Below are 18,820 nucleotides of genomic sequence, written 5' to 3'. Positions count from 1 at the left end.
AGATCAGATTCATCCTCTGTGTGAACTGATGGACAGAGCTGTGAGGTCATACGAGCCGTGAGGGTTACCTGCAGCCCCACTCTCCTGGCTGTAGTTGAGAGACGAGGAACGGAAGGTGCGTAGCCTCAGGCTCTGGGCTCTCTGCTGCCGAGCGGCATCGCACGTCTGGTTGGGGTGCCACAGCTGTTTACAGTGGTAGCAGAACTCTGTGCCACACCCCTCACGTCCACATGTGATCTTAGGACAGCTGGCACAGCCAAAGGCAATGACTGCATACCTGGGGAAAGGAGAATAAAAATAAAAATGGCTGCCATTAGTCCCAGAGGTTTCAGTTAGAATCAGTACCGGAGAAGGACACCAGGGGGCGATGGGGGGGGCTTTATTTGGCTCATCGCACTCTAGCGACTCCTTGTGGCGGGCCGGGCTAACCTCGGTCGTCAGGTGAACTGTGTTTCCTCCGACACATTGGTGCGGCTGGCTTGGGGTTAAGCGAGCCGGTGTTAATAAACTTGGATTAGCGGGTGATGTTTCGGAGGACGCATGACTCGACCTTCGCCTCCCGAGCCCGTTGAGGAGTTGCAGCGATGAGACAAAGAGACAAGATTGAAATTGGGGAGAACGGGGGGGGATTAAAAAATATATTGATCTGGTGAGGAGAAACACAGGCCAAACACCCATTTACATCAAATTGAAATCCTCCTATTTACAGTGTCTTAACCCCATCGCTCCCGAGACCACAGCAAAAATAATCTCTTCATTTATGTGCTTGTGTTTTACCATCTGCTTTTCAGGACAACCAGGAAAAGTTGAACTATGTTGGAACATTGCTGCGGGGAATGAAATAGCCAAATCTTCTAATTTGAAGATGTGTAAACATACTATACTATCTTTGTAACTAAAAATCAATGTAAATTAGTTATTAACCTTAAATCGAAATGAAAATCATTCAAATCTAAAAGACAAAATTCAACCAGAGAGCACCCTGAGATCATAGGAAAAGACTGCACTTGAATCATTCCCCTGGTGAATCACTAGCTACACTATTGAATCATTCCCCTGGTGAATCACTAGCTACACTATTGAATCATTCCCCTGGTGAATCACTAGCTACACTATTGAATCATTCCCCTGGTGAATCACTAGCTACACTATTGAATCATTCCCCTGGTGAATCACTAGCTACACTATTAAATCATTCCCCTGGTGAATCACTAGCTACACTATTGAATCATTCCCCCGGTGAATCACTAGCTACACTATTGAATCATTCCCCTGGTGAATCACTAGCTACACTATTGAATCATTCCCCTGGTGAATCAATAGCTACACTATGAAACCACACACTATTGAATCATTCCCCTGGTGAATCACTAGCTACACTATGAAACCACACACTATTGAATCATTCCCCTGGTGAATCACTAGCTACACTATGAAACCACACACTATTGAATCATTCCCCTGGTGAATCACTAGCTACACTACGAAACCACACACTATTGAATCATTCCCCTGGTGAATCACTAGCTACACTATTGAATCATTCCCCTGGTGAATCACTGGCTACACTATGAAACCACACACTATTGAATCATTCCCCTGGTGAATCACTAGCTACACTATGAAACCACACTATTGAATCATTCCCCTGGTGAATCACTAGCTACACTATGAAACCACACACTATTGAATCATTCCCCTGGTGAATCACTAGCTACACTATGAAACCACACACTATTGAATCATTCCCCTGGTGAATCACTAGCTACACTATGAAACCACACACTATTGAATCATTCCCCTGGTGAATCACTAGCTACACTATTGAATCATTCCCTTGGTGATTCACTAGCTACACTATGAAACCACACACTATTGAACCATTCCCCTGGTGAATCAATAGCTACACTATAAAACCACACACTATTGAATCATTCCCCTGGTGAATCAATAGCTACACTATAAAACCACACACTATTGAATCATTCCCCTGGTGAAACACTAGCTACACTATTGAATCATTCCCCTGGTGAATCACTAGCTACACTATTGAATCATTCCCCTGGTGAATCACTAGCTACACTATTGAATCATTCCCCTGGTGAATCACTAGCTACACTATTGAATCATTCCCCTGGTGAATCACTAGCTACACTATTGAATCATTCCCCTGGTGAATCACTAGCTACACTATTGAATCATTCCCCTGGTGAATCGCTAGCTACACTATTGAATCATTCCCCTGGTGAATCACTAGCTACACTATTGAATCATTCCCCTGGTGAATCACTAGCTACACTATTGAATCATTCCCCTGGTGAATCACTAGCTACACTATAGAATCATTCCCCTGGTGAATCACTAGCTACACTATTGAATCATTCCCCTGGTGAATCACTAGCTACACTATTGAATCATTCCCCTGGTGAATCAATAGCTACACTATTGAATCATTCCCCTGGTGAATCACTGGCTACACTATGAAACCACACACTATTGAATCATTCCCCTGGTGAATCACTAGCTACACTATGAAACCACACACTATTGAATCATTCCCCTGGAGAATCACTAGCTACACTATGAAACCACACACTATTGAATCATTCCCCTGGTGAATCACTAGCTACACTACGAAACCACACACTATTGAATCATTCCCCTGGTGAATCACTAGCTACACTACGAAACCACACACTATTGAATCATTCCCCTGGTGAATCACTAGCTACACTATGAAACCACACACTATTGAATCATTCCCCTGGTGAATCATTAGCTACACTACGAAACCACACACTATTGAATCATTCCCCTGGTGAATCACTAGCTACACTACGAAACCACACACTATTGAATCATTCCCCTGGTGAATCACTAGCTACACTATGAAACCACACACTATTGAATCATTCCCCTGGTGAATCACTAGCTACACTACGAAACCACACACTATTGAATCATTCCCCTGGTGAATCACTAGCTACACTATGAAACCACACACTATTGAACCATTCCCCTGGTGAATCACTAGCTACACTATGAAACCACACACTATTGAATCATTCCCCTGGTGAATCACTAGCTACACTATTGAATCATTCCCTTGGTGAATCACTAGCTACACTATGAAACCACACACTATTGAACCATTCCCCTGGTGAATCACTAGCTACACTATTGAATGATTCCCCTGGTGAATCACTAGCTACACTATTGAATCATTCCCCTGGTGAATCAATAGCTACACTATTGAATCATTCCCCTGGTGAATCACTAGCTACACTATTGAATCATTCCCCTGGTGAATCACTAGCTACACTATTGAATCATTCCCCTGGTGAATCACTAGCTACACTATTGAATCATTCCCCTGGTGAATCACTAGCTACACTATTGAATCATTCCCCTGGTGAATCAATAGCTACACTATTGAATCATTCCCCTGGTGAATCACTGGCTACACTATGAAACCACACACTATTGAATCATTCCCCTGGTGAATCACTAGCTACACTATGAAACCACACACTATTGAATCATTCCCCTGGAGAATCACTAGCTACACTATGAAACCACACACTATTGAATCATTCCCCTGGTGAATCACTAGCTACACTATGAAACCACACACTATTGAATCATTCCCCTGGTGAATCACTAGCTACACTACGAAACCACACACCATTGAATCATTCCCCTGGTGAATCACTAGCTACACTATGAAACCACACACTATTGAATCATTCCCCTGGTGAATCATTAGCTACACTACGAAACCACACACTATTGAATCATTCCCCTGGTGAATCACTAGCTACACTACGAAACCACACACTATTGAATCATTCCCCTGGTGAATCACTAGCTACACTATGAAACCACACACTATTGAATCATTCCCCTGGTGAATCACTAGCTACACTATGAAACCACACACTATTGAATCATTCCCCTGATGAATCACTAGCTACACTATTGAATCATCCCCCCGATGAATCACTAGCTACACTATTGAATCATCCCCCCGATGAATCACTAGCTACACTATTGAATCATCCCCCCGATGAATCACTAGCTACACTATGAAACCACACACTATTGAATCATTCCCCTGGTGAATCACTAGCTACACTATGAAACCACACACTATTGAATCATTCCCCTGGTGAATCACTAGCTACACTATGAAACCACACACTATTGAATCATTCCCCTGGTGAATCACTAGCTACACTATGAAACCACACACTATTGAATCATTCCCCTGGTGAATCACTAGCTTTGACCACTTATTTTTTCATACAGTCATCCAACTCGGGAACTCGGGCCTCTTTCTAGAGCTCTGACTTTCCTGACGTCTTGGATTTGACCACTTATTTTTCCCAGAGTTGCCAGTTATCTTGAAAGCACCATAAAACTCATGGTACCCTTCTCCATCACACATATCTGTGTGAAGCTGGATTCAGTGTCTGCATTAAAACCAAATATCCATCCAGGTCGGATGTGACAGCAGAGATGAGGTGCACACTGCCGACCACTCCCCCTGACTTTGAGAAGCTCCGACGACACGCATCAAAAGCACACCCATCTCATTAGTGGTGGTGAGATAAGATAGCGTCAGACTCATTTGAAATGTACTGTCATAGCCCCACATTTAAAAGGTATGTGATGGTGAGTTGAGAAGACAAATCAGCCTCAACATAAACATTGATTGTTAATAACATTGTTTACACATGGTTGGGGGTATTGAGCATGTTCAAACATCAAAATTGGGTTGTTTGCCAACAAAAAGTTTGAAATCCTAAAGTAAATGAATAAAAAAACGGACATTACACCTGCCGAGTTACTATCACATTTAACAAACATTCAAATACCGTTATAAAAACCCAAACCGGTCCACGCATCAATACCTGTATATAGTTAAACAGGGCATACAGCCCAGCCCTGCCGCAGATGTAATGAACATGTCGACCTGCTGTGTGTTCACTGCACCGTCGTACGCTGCCAGACTCCAGCGGAGGAGTCACGTTCAAATATACTAAAGCAGTGTGACATGACGATGTCGTCACCGTCGACGATGGCCGTCAAACATCGCCAATAGACGATCCAATCGTAAAATTGCCCCAACCCTAGTCCAGTCACACACAGGTGAGTCAGGCCCAGAGAGTGAAGTAGCACAGAACTTAAACAATATCAAAAGACAGTACAGTATGAACAAAGGCAGAAACTGCTTCTCCTAAAGAAATCCCTGATGACGCTTGTAGGCAATGTCATGGCGACGTCGGCTAGCTAAGCTCATGCACAGAAACCGTCGGGTCTAACAGTCGTCTCGCGTTGAACTGCGCATGTGCAGGTCGTCAAATGAAATGCATATTCCTTCCAAATAAAGTTGATTTGACCAAAATGAGTCAGTTTGTCACTCATAAGGAGTAATAACATTTTCATCTGCTTTAAAAGGTGCACTATGCAGAAATACTTCCACCATTTCCTGGTTGCTAAAATTCTAATAGTTCGCTATATTTCAGTTTGTGACAAAACAAGCGAGTATAGTTTAGAGAATCATTGTACCATCTAAACCGCTGTGAAAGTGCATTTCCATAAGCAAAAAATATTGTATTTTTCAGCTGTTTAAAGCTGGTGTACAAAACCAAAAATAAGACGCAAAAACCACATTTAAGAACGGGAAGCATAGAAATATCACTCACAGAACAGATCTACCACTTCTTAGACTGGCTTTCAATGAGAATGACAGATCTATAACTCACAGAACAGATCTACCACTTCTTAGACTGGCTTTCAATGAGAATGACAGATCTACACTGAGTGTACAAAACATTAGGAACTAGTTCCTAATATTGAGTAGCACCCCCTTTTGCCTTCAGAACAGCCTCAATTCGTCAAGTCATGGACTCTACATGCGTTCCACAGGGATGCTGGTCCATGTTGACTCCAACGCTTCCCACAGTTGTGTCAAGTTGGCTAGATGTCCTTTGGGTGGTGGAACATTCTTAATACACACAGGAAACTTAAGCGTAACCCATTCAAAATGTTGACTTGCCCATTCACCCACTGAATGACACACATACACAATCCAAGCCAAAATTTTCTCTAGGCTTACAAATCCTTTAACTCGTCTCCTCACCTTCATCAACACTGATTGAAGTGGATTTAACAAGTGACATCAATAAGGGATCATAGCTTTCACCTGGTCAGTCTGTCATGGAAAGACTCCCATTTCTAGGTGAATTTGGCTGCGTCGCCTAAAAAAGGTACATATTGCAGCTGCAAGACGTTGTCTTGAATCTAGGCTGTGTCTTCAGATTCTCTCAATGACTTCTCTAACTCCAAACACCGGCCTGGTCTCCTTCACAGGCATTCTGGGAAGTCTGGCGAGGTCGCGCCTCTGGGTTTAGAAACTCAGTGATAACATGGGAGTATGAAAACAAGCAAGCATCCCAGAAAAGTTGTTAAAAAAAATAAACCTTAAAATATCGACTGGCTTTCAAGTTGCCCTCTCAAGAAAAAGCTTCAAACTGTAACCAGTGCCTGCAACCTGGTTCAGGGTAGGGCTGGGCGCGTCTGGGTTTAGAGACTCAGTGATAACATGGGAGTAGCATGTGACAGGATAGGGCTGGGCGCGTCTGGGTTTAGAGACTCAGTGATAACATGGGAGTAGCATGTGACAGGATAGGGCTGGGCACCTCTGGGTTTAGAGACTCAGTGATAACATGGGAGTAGCATGTGACAGGATAGGGCTGGGCACCTCTGGGTTTAGAGACTCCGCTCACCTGTTAATCTGGTTACTAACTAGGCCTGGACTACCGTTCACCTGTTGATCTGGTTACTAACTAGGCCTACCGCTCACCTGTTGATCTGGTTACTAACTAGGCCTGGTCTACCGCTCACCTGTTGATCTGGTTACTAACTAGGCCTGGCCTACCGCTCACCTGTTGATCTGGTTACTAACTAGGCCTGGCCTACCGCTCACCTGTTGATCTGGTTACTAACTAGGCCTGGCCTACCGCTCACCTGTTGATCTGGTTACTAACTAGGCCTGGCCTACCGCTTACCTGTTGATCTGGTTACTAACTAGGCCTGGCCTACCGCTCACCTGTTGATCTGGTTACTAACTAGGCCTGGCCTACCGCTCACCTGTTGATCTGGTTACTAACTAGGCCTGGCCTACCGCTCACCTGTTGATCTGGTTACTAACTAGGCCTGGCCTACCGCTCACCTGTTGATCTGGTTACTAACTAGGCCTGGCCTACCGCTCACCTGTTGATCTGGTTACTAACTAGGCCTGGCCTACCGCTCACCTGTTGATCTGGTTACTAACTAGGCCTGGCCTACCGCTCACCTGTTGATCTGGTTACTAACTAGGCCTGGCCTACCGCTCACCTGTTGATCTGGTTACTAACTAGGCCTGGCCTACCGCTCACCTGTTGATCTGGTTACTAACTAGGCCTGGCCTACCGCTCACCTGTTGATCTGGTTACTAACTAGGCCTGGCCTACCGCTCACCTGTTGATCTGGTTACTAACTAGGCCTGGCCTACCGCTCACCTGTTGATCTGGTTACTAACTAGGCCTGGCCTACCGCTCACCTGTTGATCTGGTTACTAACCAGGCCTGGCCTACCGCTCACCTGTTGATCTGGTTACTAACTAGGCCTGGCCTACCGCTCACCTGTTGATCTGGTTACTAACTAGGCCTGGCCTACCGCTCACCTGTTGATCTGGTTACTAACTGGGTCTGGCCTACCGCTCACCTGTTGATCTGGTTACTAACTAGGCCTGGCCTACCGCTCACCTGTTGATCTGGTTACTAACTAGGCCTGGCCTACCACTCACCTGTTGATCTGGTTACTAACTAGGCCTGGCCTACCGCTCACCTGTTGATCTGGTTACTAACTAGGCCTGGCCTACCGCTCACCTGTTGATCTGGTTACTAACCAGGCCTGGCCTACCGCTCACCTGTTGATCTGGTTACTAACTAGGCCTGGCCTACCGCTCACCTGTTGATCTGGTTACTAACTAGGCCTGGCCTACCGCTCACCTGTTGATCTGGTTACTAACTGGGTCTGGCCTACCGTTGAGACAATAACTTATCAATGACCCAAGCCCAGCTCAGTTAATCCCTACCATTGTGTAGCTGAGTCAACATAATGCTTTAGCAAAATGTAGATTATACCAGTGGCATTGGTAGACAATGCAAATAACCTAATTTATGTCCCTCTAACTACCCTGAATGCCTCTGCTGATCCTACAGCTATTGTATGCATCAATCATGTGCCTATGAACCAGATTTATACTGTTAGCATTGAGGCGATGTGCCCTAGTAGGAAGTCCACTGTGTGTAGCTCACCCTGCATTAACATAAATAACATGAGCATGTCTACTTCTGCTATGAAAACAAGAGAGCATCCCAGAAAAGTTGTTCAACAATAAACCTTAAATATCGACTGGCTTTCAAGCTGCCTACTCAAGAAAAAGCTTCAAACTGTAACTAGTACCTGCAACCTGGTTCAGGTTATCGGTCAACCTACCAGGGTCGTTACAAACAGTACAGGAATGAAATCATCAACATGTATTGATCACATCTTTACTAATGCTGCAGAAATCTGCTCTAAAACAGTATCCAGATCCATCTGATGTAGAGATCACAATATAGCAGCCATATCTAGGAAAACCACAGTTCCAAAGGCTGGGCCTAATATAGTGTATAAGAGGTCAGGCTGGGCCTAATATAGTGTATAAGAGGTCAGGCTGGGCCTAATATAGTGTATAAGAGGTCAGGCTGGGCCTAATATAGTGTATAAGAGGTCAGGCTGGGTCTAATATAGTGTATAAGAGGTCAGGCTGGGCCTAATATAGTGTATAAGAGGTCAGGCTGGGTCTAATATAGTGTATAAGAGGTCAGGCTGGGTCTAATATAGTGTATAAGAGGTCAGGCTGGGCCTAATATAGTGTATAAGAGGTCAGGCTGGGTCTAATATAGTGTATAAGAGGTCAGGCTGGGTCTAATATAGTGTATAAGAGGTCAGGCTGGGCCTAATATAGTGTATAAGAGGACAGGCTGGGCCTAATATAGTGTATAAGAGGTCAGGCTGGGCCTAATATAGTGTATAAGAGGACAGGCTGGGCCTAATATAGTGTATAAGAGGTCAGGCTGGGCCTAATATAGTGTATAAGAGGTCAGGCTGGGTCTAATATAGTGTATAAGAGGTCAGGCTGGGCCTAATATAGTGTATAAGAGGTCAGGCTGGGCCTAATATAGTGTATAAGAGGTCAGGCTGGGCCTAATATAGTGTATAAGAGGACAGGCTGGGCCTAATATAGTGTATAAGAGGTCATACAAGTTGTAGTGGTTCCTATGTTGTTGATATAATATGTGTTGGTCCGTGGTGTGTAATGAGGAGCAAACAGACATTACAACTTGACACATTTATGTAATTGCTTATCCCGGTTACTAATAAACACGCAGCCAAGAGGAAACTACACTATGAAACAAAGATAAGTGACAAAGAAATAGTAAAAAGCTTTGGAGCTCCTTCAATTAAATTTAGGAAAAAAAGGCCAACTCAGTTCCATCATTCGTTGAATCAGATGGCTCATTCATCACAAAATAATCAATGGACATTTCAAACTATTTAAAGTTTTATTAGAAAACTTAGGCATGACATGCCGGCAACAAACACTGACACATTCAAGTATATCTGACCAAATTATGAAAGAAATGTAATTATTATTATTTTATTTTTTTTACCCCCTTTTCCACCCAATTTCGTGGTATACAACCGCTAGTAATTACTATCTTGTCTCATCGCTACAACTCCCGTACGGGCTCGGGAGAGACGAAGGTCGAAAGCCATGCGTCCTCCGAAGCACAACCCAACCAAGCCGCACTGCTTCTTAACACAGCACGCCTCCAACCCGGAAGCCAGCCACACCAATGTGTCAGAGGAAACACCGTGTACCTGGCCCCCTTGGTTGGCGCGCACTGCGCCCAGCCCGCCACAGGAGTCGCTGGAGCGCGATGAGACAAGGATATCCCTACCGGCCAAACCCTCCCTAACCCGGACGACGCTAGCCCAATTGTGTGTCGCCCCACGGACCTCCCGGTTGCGGCCGGCTGCGACAGAGCCTGGGGGCGAACCCAGAGACTCTGGTGGCGCAGTTAGCACTGCGATGCAGTGTGCTCTAGACCACTGCGCCACCTGGGAGGCCCATAAAGAAATGTAATTTTGAATTCTGTAAAGTAAGTGTGGAAGACGTGAGCACATTATTGTTATCTATTAACACTGACAAGCCACCGGGGTCTGACAACTTGGATGGAAAATTACTGGGGATAATAGCAGACAATATTGCCACTCCTATTTTCCATATCTTCAATTTAAGCCTACTAGAGAGTGTGTTCCCTCGAGCCACGAGGGAAGCTAAAGTCATTCCGCTATCTAAGAATAGTAAAACCGCCAGGCTCAAATAGCCAACCAATCAGCCTGTTACCAACCCTTAGTAACTTTCGGGGGAAAATGGTGATTGATCAGATACAATGCTATTCTACAGTAATTAAAATTGACAACAGACTTTCAGCACGCTTATAGGGAAGGACACTCAATGTGGATAAAAAGTGACCTGTCTAACAGAACACCGAGGGTAATGGAAGCCTCTCCAACAGAATCAGGTATTCCCCAGGGCAGCTGTCTAGTCCCCTTTACTTTGTTCAATCTTTACTAAAGACATGCCACTGGCTCTGAGTAAATTGTCTATGTATGCAGCACGGCTGGCCCATAGATTTACATTTTACATTTAAGTCATTTAGCAGAAGCTCTTATCCAGAGCGACTTACAAGTACATACATTCATACTTTTTTTTTGTACTGTACACAGAGTTGTAGATGTACACAGAGAGCTAACAATAATATGCATGTCAATCTCCCCTGGCTCAAAGTAGAGTACAAATCAACTTCATATATAACCGCTTTCATTTTGCCTGATCCCAGGAAGAGTAGCTGCTGCTGCCTTGGCATAACAAGTACAAATGAACCGTAATGACTGATGATGAACTCTGCCTATTGCCGTGAGGTGTGCGTCTCTTACCCGCAGTCAGGGGCGGGGCACCAGCGGCAGTCAGGGTCGGCCACCAGCCATCTCCTCAACATGAACTCCTCGTACTTCTCCATGAGGGGCTGGTCTCCCAGGATGATGCGGATGTCGTGGGGGTTGAACCGCTCGGAGCACTCTGGACAGCTGATGTTGACGCGCGACTCGCTGATCTCTATCCGTAAGTACTGGCGCAGGCAATCAGCACAGGAGCGGTGGTGGCAGGTCATGATGTCAGGGAAACGGTCTCTGGCGTGGCGGAGGAGACAGAGAGGACACTCCAGGAACTCAGAGGAGGAAGAGGCCACAACAGGGGCGGAGAGCGTCGAGGTCTTGTCTCCATGACATATCTCTGAATGGATGCTCTCCACACTGGCGATCCCGTCCACACCGCCGCCCTTTAAGTCCTGTGATTTCCTCTTGGAGTCTCGGTCCCCACGGTGGCGCCGGCTGAACAGCGAGCGCAGGGAGAGGCGTCTCTTCTTGGGGGCCTTCCTGACGGAGGGCAGGCTGACAGAGGAGGCAGCTGACTGAAGGTCCCTCTCAGACCCAGAACCCCCCCGATCCCCCCTCAGCTGGTGCAGGCTCATCTCCCCACCAGAGGAGGCTCCTCCACCACCGCCAGGCAGGGGGGCATCCACAGGGAGGGAGGGGGATGGTGAGAGGGGCTGGGGGGACAGGGTGTTAAGGAGCAGGCGCAGGCTGTTCAGACATGGTGGTGGTCTCTGGTGGCGGCCTGGGCCTGCTCTCCAGGTCTGGTCTCGTATGGCCCACAGGGCTGGATCTGTTCTGGACACCACACACTACCTGGAGGGAGAGAGGGAGTGGGTCAGTGACTGAACACAGAAACAGGGTCAGAGACAGACTGAACATTCGTGTAGGTCAAGGGAAGTGTGCTCACTGTTTCAGTTAGAGAAGACATTTCCTCATGTTGTACAGAAAACACGTGCAACACCGGAAGAAATATTAAACAGTTTACTAATGTCAAGTCAGAGAAGTGTTCTGGGACATAGATGTTCCATGACATTAACTAGCCTAAGTGGGTGCTGAAAAAGACGTAAGGAGTATTGGAGCACTGAAACAAGATAATTATACTACTTCCTGGTGAAACAAGATAATTATACTACTTCCTGGTGAAACAAGATAATTATACTACTTCCTGGTGAAACAAGATAATTATACTACTTCCTGGTGAAACAAGATAATTATACTACTTCCTGGTGAAACAAGACGACAGGTGTGTTGGGTTCATCAAAGAGCAAGTCAAAAGGTGCAGTACCACTAATCACATCAAGACACGGAACTACAGAACGCACCTTTTGAGATTGTGTTATTGACTGTACGCTTGTTTCCATAGATCTATTGTGTTATTGACTGTACGCTTGTTTACATAGATCTATTGTGTTATTGACTGTACGCTGTACGCTTGTTTACATAGATCTATTGTGTTATTGACTGTACGCTTGTTTACAGAGATCTATTGGGTTATTGACTGTACGCTTGTTTACATAGATCTATTGTGTTATTGACTGTACGCTTGTTTCCATAGATCTATTGTGTTATTGACTGTACGCTTGTTTCCATAGATCTATTGGGTTATTGACTGTACGCTTGTTTACATAGATCTATTGTGTTATTGACTGTACGCTTGTTTACATAGATCTATTGTGTTATTGACTGTACGCTGTACGCTTGTTTACATAGATCTATTGTGTTATTGACTGTACGCTTGTTTACATAGATCTATTGGGTTATTGACTGTACGCTTGTTTATATAGATCTGTGTTATTGACTGTACGCTGTACGCTTGTTTACATAGATCTATTGTGTTAGACTGTACGCTTGTTTACATAGATCTGTGTTATTGACTGTACGCTTGTTTACATAGATCTATTGTGTTATTGACTGTACGCTTGTTTACATAGATCTATTGTGTTATTGACTGTACGCTTGTTTACATAGATCTATTGTGTTATTGACTGTACGCTGTACGCTTGTTTACATAGATCTATTGTGTTATTGACTGTACGCTTGTTTACATAGATCTATTGTGTTATTGACTGTACGCTGTACGCTTGTTTACATAGATCTATTGTGTTATTGACTGTACGCTTGTTTACATAGATCTGTGTTATTGACTGTACGCTGTACGCTTGTTTACATAGATCTGTGTTATTGACTGTACGCTTGTTTATATAGATCTATTGTGTTATTGACTGTACGCTGTACGCTTGTTTCCATAGATCTATTGTGTTATTGACTGTACGCTTGTTTACAGAGATCTATTGTGTTATTGACTGTACGCTTGTTTATATAGATCTATTGTGTTATTGACTGTACGCTTGTTTATATAGATCTATTGGGTTATTGACTGTACGCTTGTTTATATAGATCTATTGGGTTATTGACTGTACGCTTGTTTACATAGATCTATTGGGTTATTGACTGTACGCTGTACGCTTGTTTACATAGATCTATTGTGTTATTGACTGTACGCTTGTTTACATAGATCTATTGTGTTATTGACTGTACGCTGTACGCTTGTTTCCATAGATCTATTGTGTTATTGACTGTACGCTTGTTTACAGAGATCTATTGTGTTATTGACTGTACGCTTGTTTATATAGATCTATTGTGTTATTGACTGTACGCTTGTTTATATAGATCTATTGGGTTATTGACTGTACGCTTGTTTACATAGATCTATTGTGTTGACTGTACGCTTGTTTACATAGATCTGTGTTATTGACTGTACGCTTGTTTATATAGATCTGTGTTATTGACTGTACGCTGTACGCTTGTTTACATAGATCTATTGGGTTATTGACTGTACGCTTGTTTCCATAGATCTATTGGGTTATTGACTGTACGCTTGTTTCCATAGATCTATTGTGTTATTGACTGTACGCTTGTTTACATAGATCTATTGTGTTATTGACTGTACGCTTGTTTACATAGATCTGTGTTATTGACTGTACGCTTGTTTACATAGATCTGTGTTATTGACTGTACGCTTGTTTACATAGATCTATTGTGTTATTGACTGTACGCTGTACGCTTGTTTACATAGATCTATTGTGTTATTGACTGTACGCTTGTTTACATAGATCTATTGTGTTGACTGTACGCTGTACGCTTGTTTACATAGATCTATTGTGTTATTGACTGTACGCTTGTTTACATAGATCTATTGTGTTGACTGTACGCTGTACGCTTGTTTACATAGATCTATTGTGTTATTGACTGTACGCTTGTTTACATAGATCTATTGTGTTGACTGTACGCTGTACGCTTGTTTACATAGATCTATTGTGTTATTGACTGTACGCTTGTTTACATAGATCTATTGTGTTATTGACTGTACGCTGTACGCTTGTTTACATAGATCTATTGTGTTATTGACTGTACGCTTGTTTACATAGATCTATTGGGTTATTGACTGTACGCTTGTTTATATAGATCTGTGTTATTGACTGTACGCTTGTTTACATAGATCTATTGTGTTATTGACTGTACGCTTGTTTACAGAGATCTATTGTGTTATTGACTGTACGCTTGTTTACATAGATCTGTGTTATTGACTGTACGCTTGTTTACATAGATCTGTGTTATTGACTGTACGCTGTACGCTTGTTTACATAGATCTATTGGGTTATTGACTGTACGCTTGTTTACATAGATCTGTGTTATTGACTGTACGCTGTACGCTTGTTTACATAGATCTATTGGGTTATTGACTGTACGCTTGTTTACAGAGATCTATTGTGTTATTGACTGTACGCTGTACGCTTGTTTATATAGATCTGTGTTATTGACTGTACGCTTGTTTACAGAGATCTATTGTGTTATTGACTGTACGCTTGTTGACATAGATCTACTGTGTTATTGACTGTACTCTTGTTTATTCCATGTGTAACTCTGTGTTGTTGTTTGTGTCACACTGCTATGCTTTATCTTGGCCAGGTCGCAGTTGTAAATGAGAACTTGTTCTCAACTAGCCTACCTGGTTAAATAAAGGTGAAATAAATAAATAGCCAGTGAATATTCCTGAGTGGCCGAGTTCGTTTGAAAATCCATGAAAAGAGCTGAAAATGGTTGTCTAGCAACGATCAACAACCAATTTGACAGAGCTTGAAGAATTTTGAATAGAATAATTGGCAAATGTTACACAATCCAGGTGTGGACAGTTCTTAGAGACTTACCCAGAAAGACCCACAGCTGTAATCTCTGCTAAAGGTGCTTCCGAAGGGGTGTGAATACTTATGTAAATGAGATATTTCTACGTTTCATTTTTAATAAATTAGCAAACATATCTAAAAATGTGTTTTCACATTGTTATATGGGTATTGTGTGTAGCTGGGTGAGAAAACGATTTCATCCATTATGAACTCAAGCTGTAACGCAACAATGTGGAATAAGTCAAGGGGTGTGAAATTAAAGATATATATAAATAAATAAAATCAAAAATATTTTCTGAAATAACACTGTACACCTCTCGCTCAACACGTTTGGTTTCCAAGAAAGCTCCTGTTACACACACACACACACACACACACACACACACACACACACACACACACACACACACACAGACGGACGGAAGATCTCAAATACATAGCTTTTCACGTCCCCTCAAATCCCATTGAAGGAGAAGGTCAGAGGGGAGAGACCTCTGGCTTTCTAATCCAATGGGTTTTGAGAAGGAGGCCATAGAGAGAACGTGCATCTTCCACACACACCTTCACGACACACCTTCACGACACACCTTCACGACACACCTTCACGACACACTGCACGTCACATACTTCGTGAAAGGATTCACACACTGGGCTAAGAGTGTCTGCAGAGGAACAAAAATCCAAAATGGCCAGGCTGAGAATCAGGAAGTGTAAAACCCCCTCAGCCATACACAGACAAACTCAGCACAACCTACGAGTGGAAACTACACCGGGATTTTTATTTTTTTTAACTAAAAAAAAAAAATCGAAGATTTTTCAGTTACAGTTCAGGAAATCACTAAATTGAAATCAATTTATTGAGCCCTATCTGTGAACTTCACATGACAGGGAATACAGATATGCATCTGTTGGATCCAGATACTTTTGTAGTGTATGTGGACACCACTCACTAATACTCGTGGCTGAACTGAAGCAAGCAATGTTCCAACAGCTAGTGGAAAGCCTCCCCAGAAGAGTAGAGGCTGTTATAGCAGACAAATGGGGAACCAAGTCCATATTAATGCCCATGTCAGTAAGAGGAAAACACTGCATTAGGAAACCTTCAATCTTCAGTTAACACAAACACCCTCTCTCAAACACAAAGCTCCCAACTTAAAACCAAGCACCAGACAGATCAGACAGACGTGATATTGATCTAGTCTTCCATTAGTCCTATTGGAATCCTAACTTTGAAACACGAGTAGGAGACCCTTTGCCTTTCTTCCTGTGCCAATAATATTGGCCTAGACTTACTCTCCGTCCCCAGGTGGTGAGGGTAGGCAACACATCTGCCATGCTGAGCCTCAACACGGGGGCCCCTCCGCGGTGCAAGCTTAGTCTCCTCCTGTACTGTGGTAGGCATGATCACAGACAACAACGAGATAACCTATAGGGAGGAGGTCAGAGACTTGCCCGTGTGGTGCCAGGACAACAACCTAACTAACCGGTGCCCCCGCACACTGACTCTGTACCGGTACCCCCCCTGTATATAGTCTCACTATTGTTATTTTACTGCTGCTCTTTAATTATTTGTTACTTTGATCTTATTCTTTGAAACTGCACTGTTGGTTAGGGGCTCGTAAGTAAGCATTTCACTGCAAGGTCTACACCTGTTGTGTTTGGCACATGTGACTAAACAAATGTGATTTGATTACTCCCGGTTCACCCAAGACTACGTGGCAGCGCATGACTCCAACCACCATCTTAAAGTTTGCAGACGACATGACAGTGGTAGGCCTGATCACTGACGACGATGAGACAGCTTATCGGGAGGTCAGAGACCTGGCCGTGTGGTGCCAGGACAACCTCTCCCTCAACGTCAGCAAGACAAAAAGGAGCTGATCGTGGATTACAGGAAAAGGAGGGCTTAGCACACTTTAGCATGAAATGAAACCACTGTCATAATTTGAAATGTGTAATATCTGGGAAAAGGTATAGTGTTAGCTAACTACAATCTGATCCACATATATCATGAATGGCTGCCCTGTCACGGTTTCCCTTAGTTTGAAGATGTAATCCGGAGACCGGTGTTTTCTCCATCTCTGTAGCTATCATACTCTAATTCCACTGATTTCAAAACTCGATCCTCCAGAAAGTTGAGAGCAACACCACATTTTAAAAAAAAAGCAGCGTTCGACAGGATTACCAACACAGACTGACCAGCTCAAGTAGACAGAAGTCTGCTATATGGCATACCAATCCTACCTCCTCTCTCGGCATGTCCAGCACACTCATCTCAGCCAATCACACCTCCTCTCTCGGCATGTCCAGCCCACTCATTATCTCAGCCAATGGCTTAACCAACTAGGCTTGTAATTTAACAATTTATTCATATTTACAGACGGCATACGAGTTTGTTATTAAGGCACATGAAAGTTCACATGTTCCAGAAGTCATTTCTGCCCAAAAATACATTTAGAAAGAAAAAAAATTATCATTTATAACATGTTTAAATGGCTCTCCTGTGAAGTCATGACTTGCGACATATGCCTGGTTTCCTGAAACGGGTCACATATTTGAAATCTGATATGGCTACTTGTGTGTGAAAATAAATCATATCAGACTATGTATTTGTGCAGCCATTCGTGGACAGTTTTGAGTAAGTCATAGAAAGAAGCATTCGATATTAAATGCTCCAGGAATCAAAATAATGACATTTTGACATTGTGCACATGCTAGGCAGAAATGGAAGGGGGGGGGGGGGGACACACAACTCAAACACATCATAGTGTCTATGTAGAGTAAGATGATGCCAAAGATCTTCAACTAGCATAAAACTAATTAAGAAACTAATTACTATAACAATAACATTTTCAAACACCCAGCACTTCAGGGGAGGACAACCCTCCTGGAGTGCAAGCAGGATGTTCTTACCTTGAAAGCTGTCTATGGACAAAGGGACCACAATCTATGATTTGGTTAGCCACTGCCTACAACGATTAATATAAAAATGTTACTTTAAAATTTCACCCGCCAAAAATCTCAAAGTATGAAAGTCGTCGAATTGAGTGTGCATTTAATGTTCAAAGCATCCTGAATTCACCCGACCTGTGTTTTTTATCCGTTTATTTTCCACCCTGGTCTTGGGCCTTGTCAAAATAGGTAGAAATTAGAGGTGGGCCGATTAATTAGGGCCGATTCCAAGTTTTCATAACAATCGGAAATCGGTATTTTTGAACACCTTATTTTTCAATGACGGCCTAGGAACGGTGGGTTAACTGCATTGTTCAAGGGCAGAACAACAGATTTTTACCTTGTCAGCTCAGGGATTCAATCCAGCAACCTTACGGTTAACTAGTCCCCGCACACACACACACACACACACACACACACACACACACGAGTTTGGAACCACTGATTTAAAGTACAATGATGTGTCCTCAAGTACAATGATGTGTCCTCAAGTACAATGATGTGTCCTCAAGTACAATGATGTGTCCTCAAGTACAATGATGTGTCCTCAAGTACAATGATGTGTCCTCAAGTACATTGATGTGTCC

The 18,820-nt window shown here is 43.3% G+C and overlaps 1 protein-coding gene across 1 annotated transcript in view; it reads right to left on the bottom strand.

Moving 5' to 3' along the window:
• Window positions 1-11,905, bottom strand: part of rnf19a (ring finger protein 19A, RBR E3 ubiquitin protein ligase) — a 32,225-nt gene extending 20,320 nt beyond the window's left edge. Inside the window, exons 1-2 of the mRNA XM_055893183.1 lie at window positions 11,101-11,905; window positions 69-277 (exon numbers count right to left, since the gene is read on the bottom strand). Of these exons, the coding sequence (XP_055749158.1) occupies window positions 69-277; window positions 11,101-11,693 (802 nt within the window). The 5' untranslated portion in view covers window positions 11,694-11,905. The remainder of the gene's footprint in view (window positions 1-68; window positions 278-11,100) is intronic.
• Between the last annotated feature and the right edge of the window lie 6,915 nt (window positions 11,906-18,820).

The sequence above is a fragment of the Salvelinus fontinalis genome, chromosome 32, assembly GCF_029448725.1.
Source record: "Salvelinus fontinalis isolate EN_2023a chromosome 32, ASM2944872v1, whole genome shotgun sequence".
Classification (NCBI taxonomy): Eukaryota; Metazoa; Chordata; class Actinopteri; order Salmoniformes; family Salmonidae; genus Salvelinus; species Salvelinus fontinalis.
This window is presented reverse-complemented; position numbering and strand designations above follow the sequence as displayed.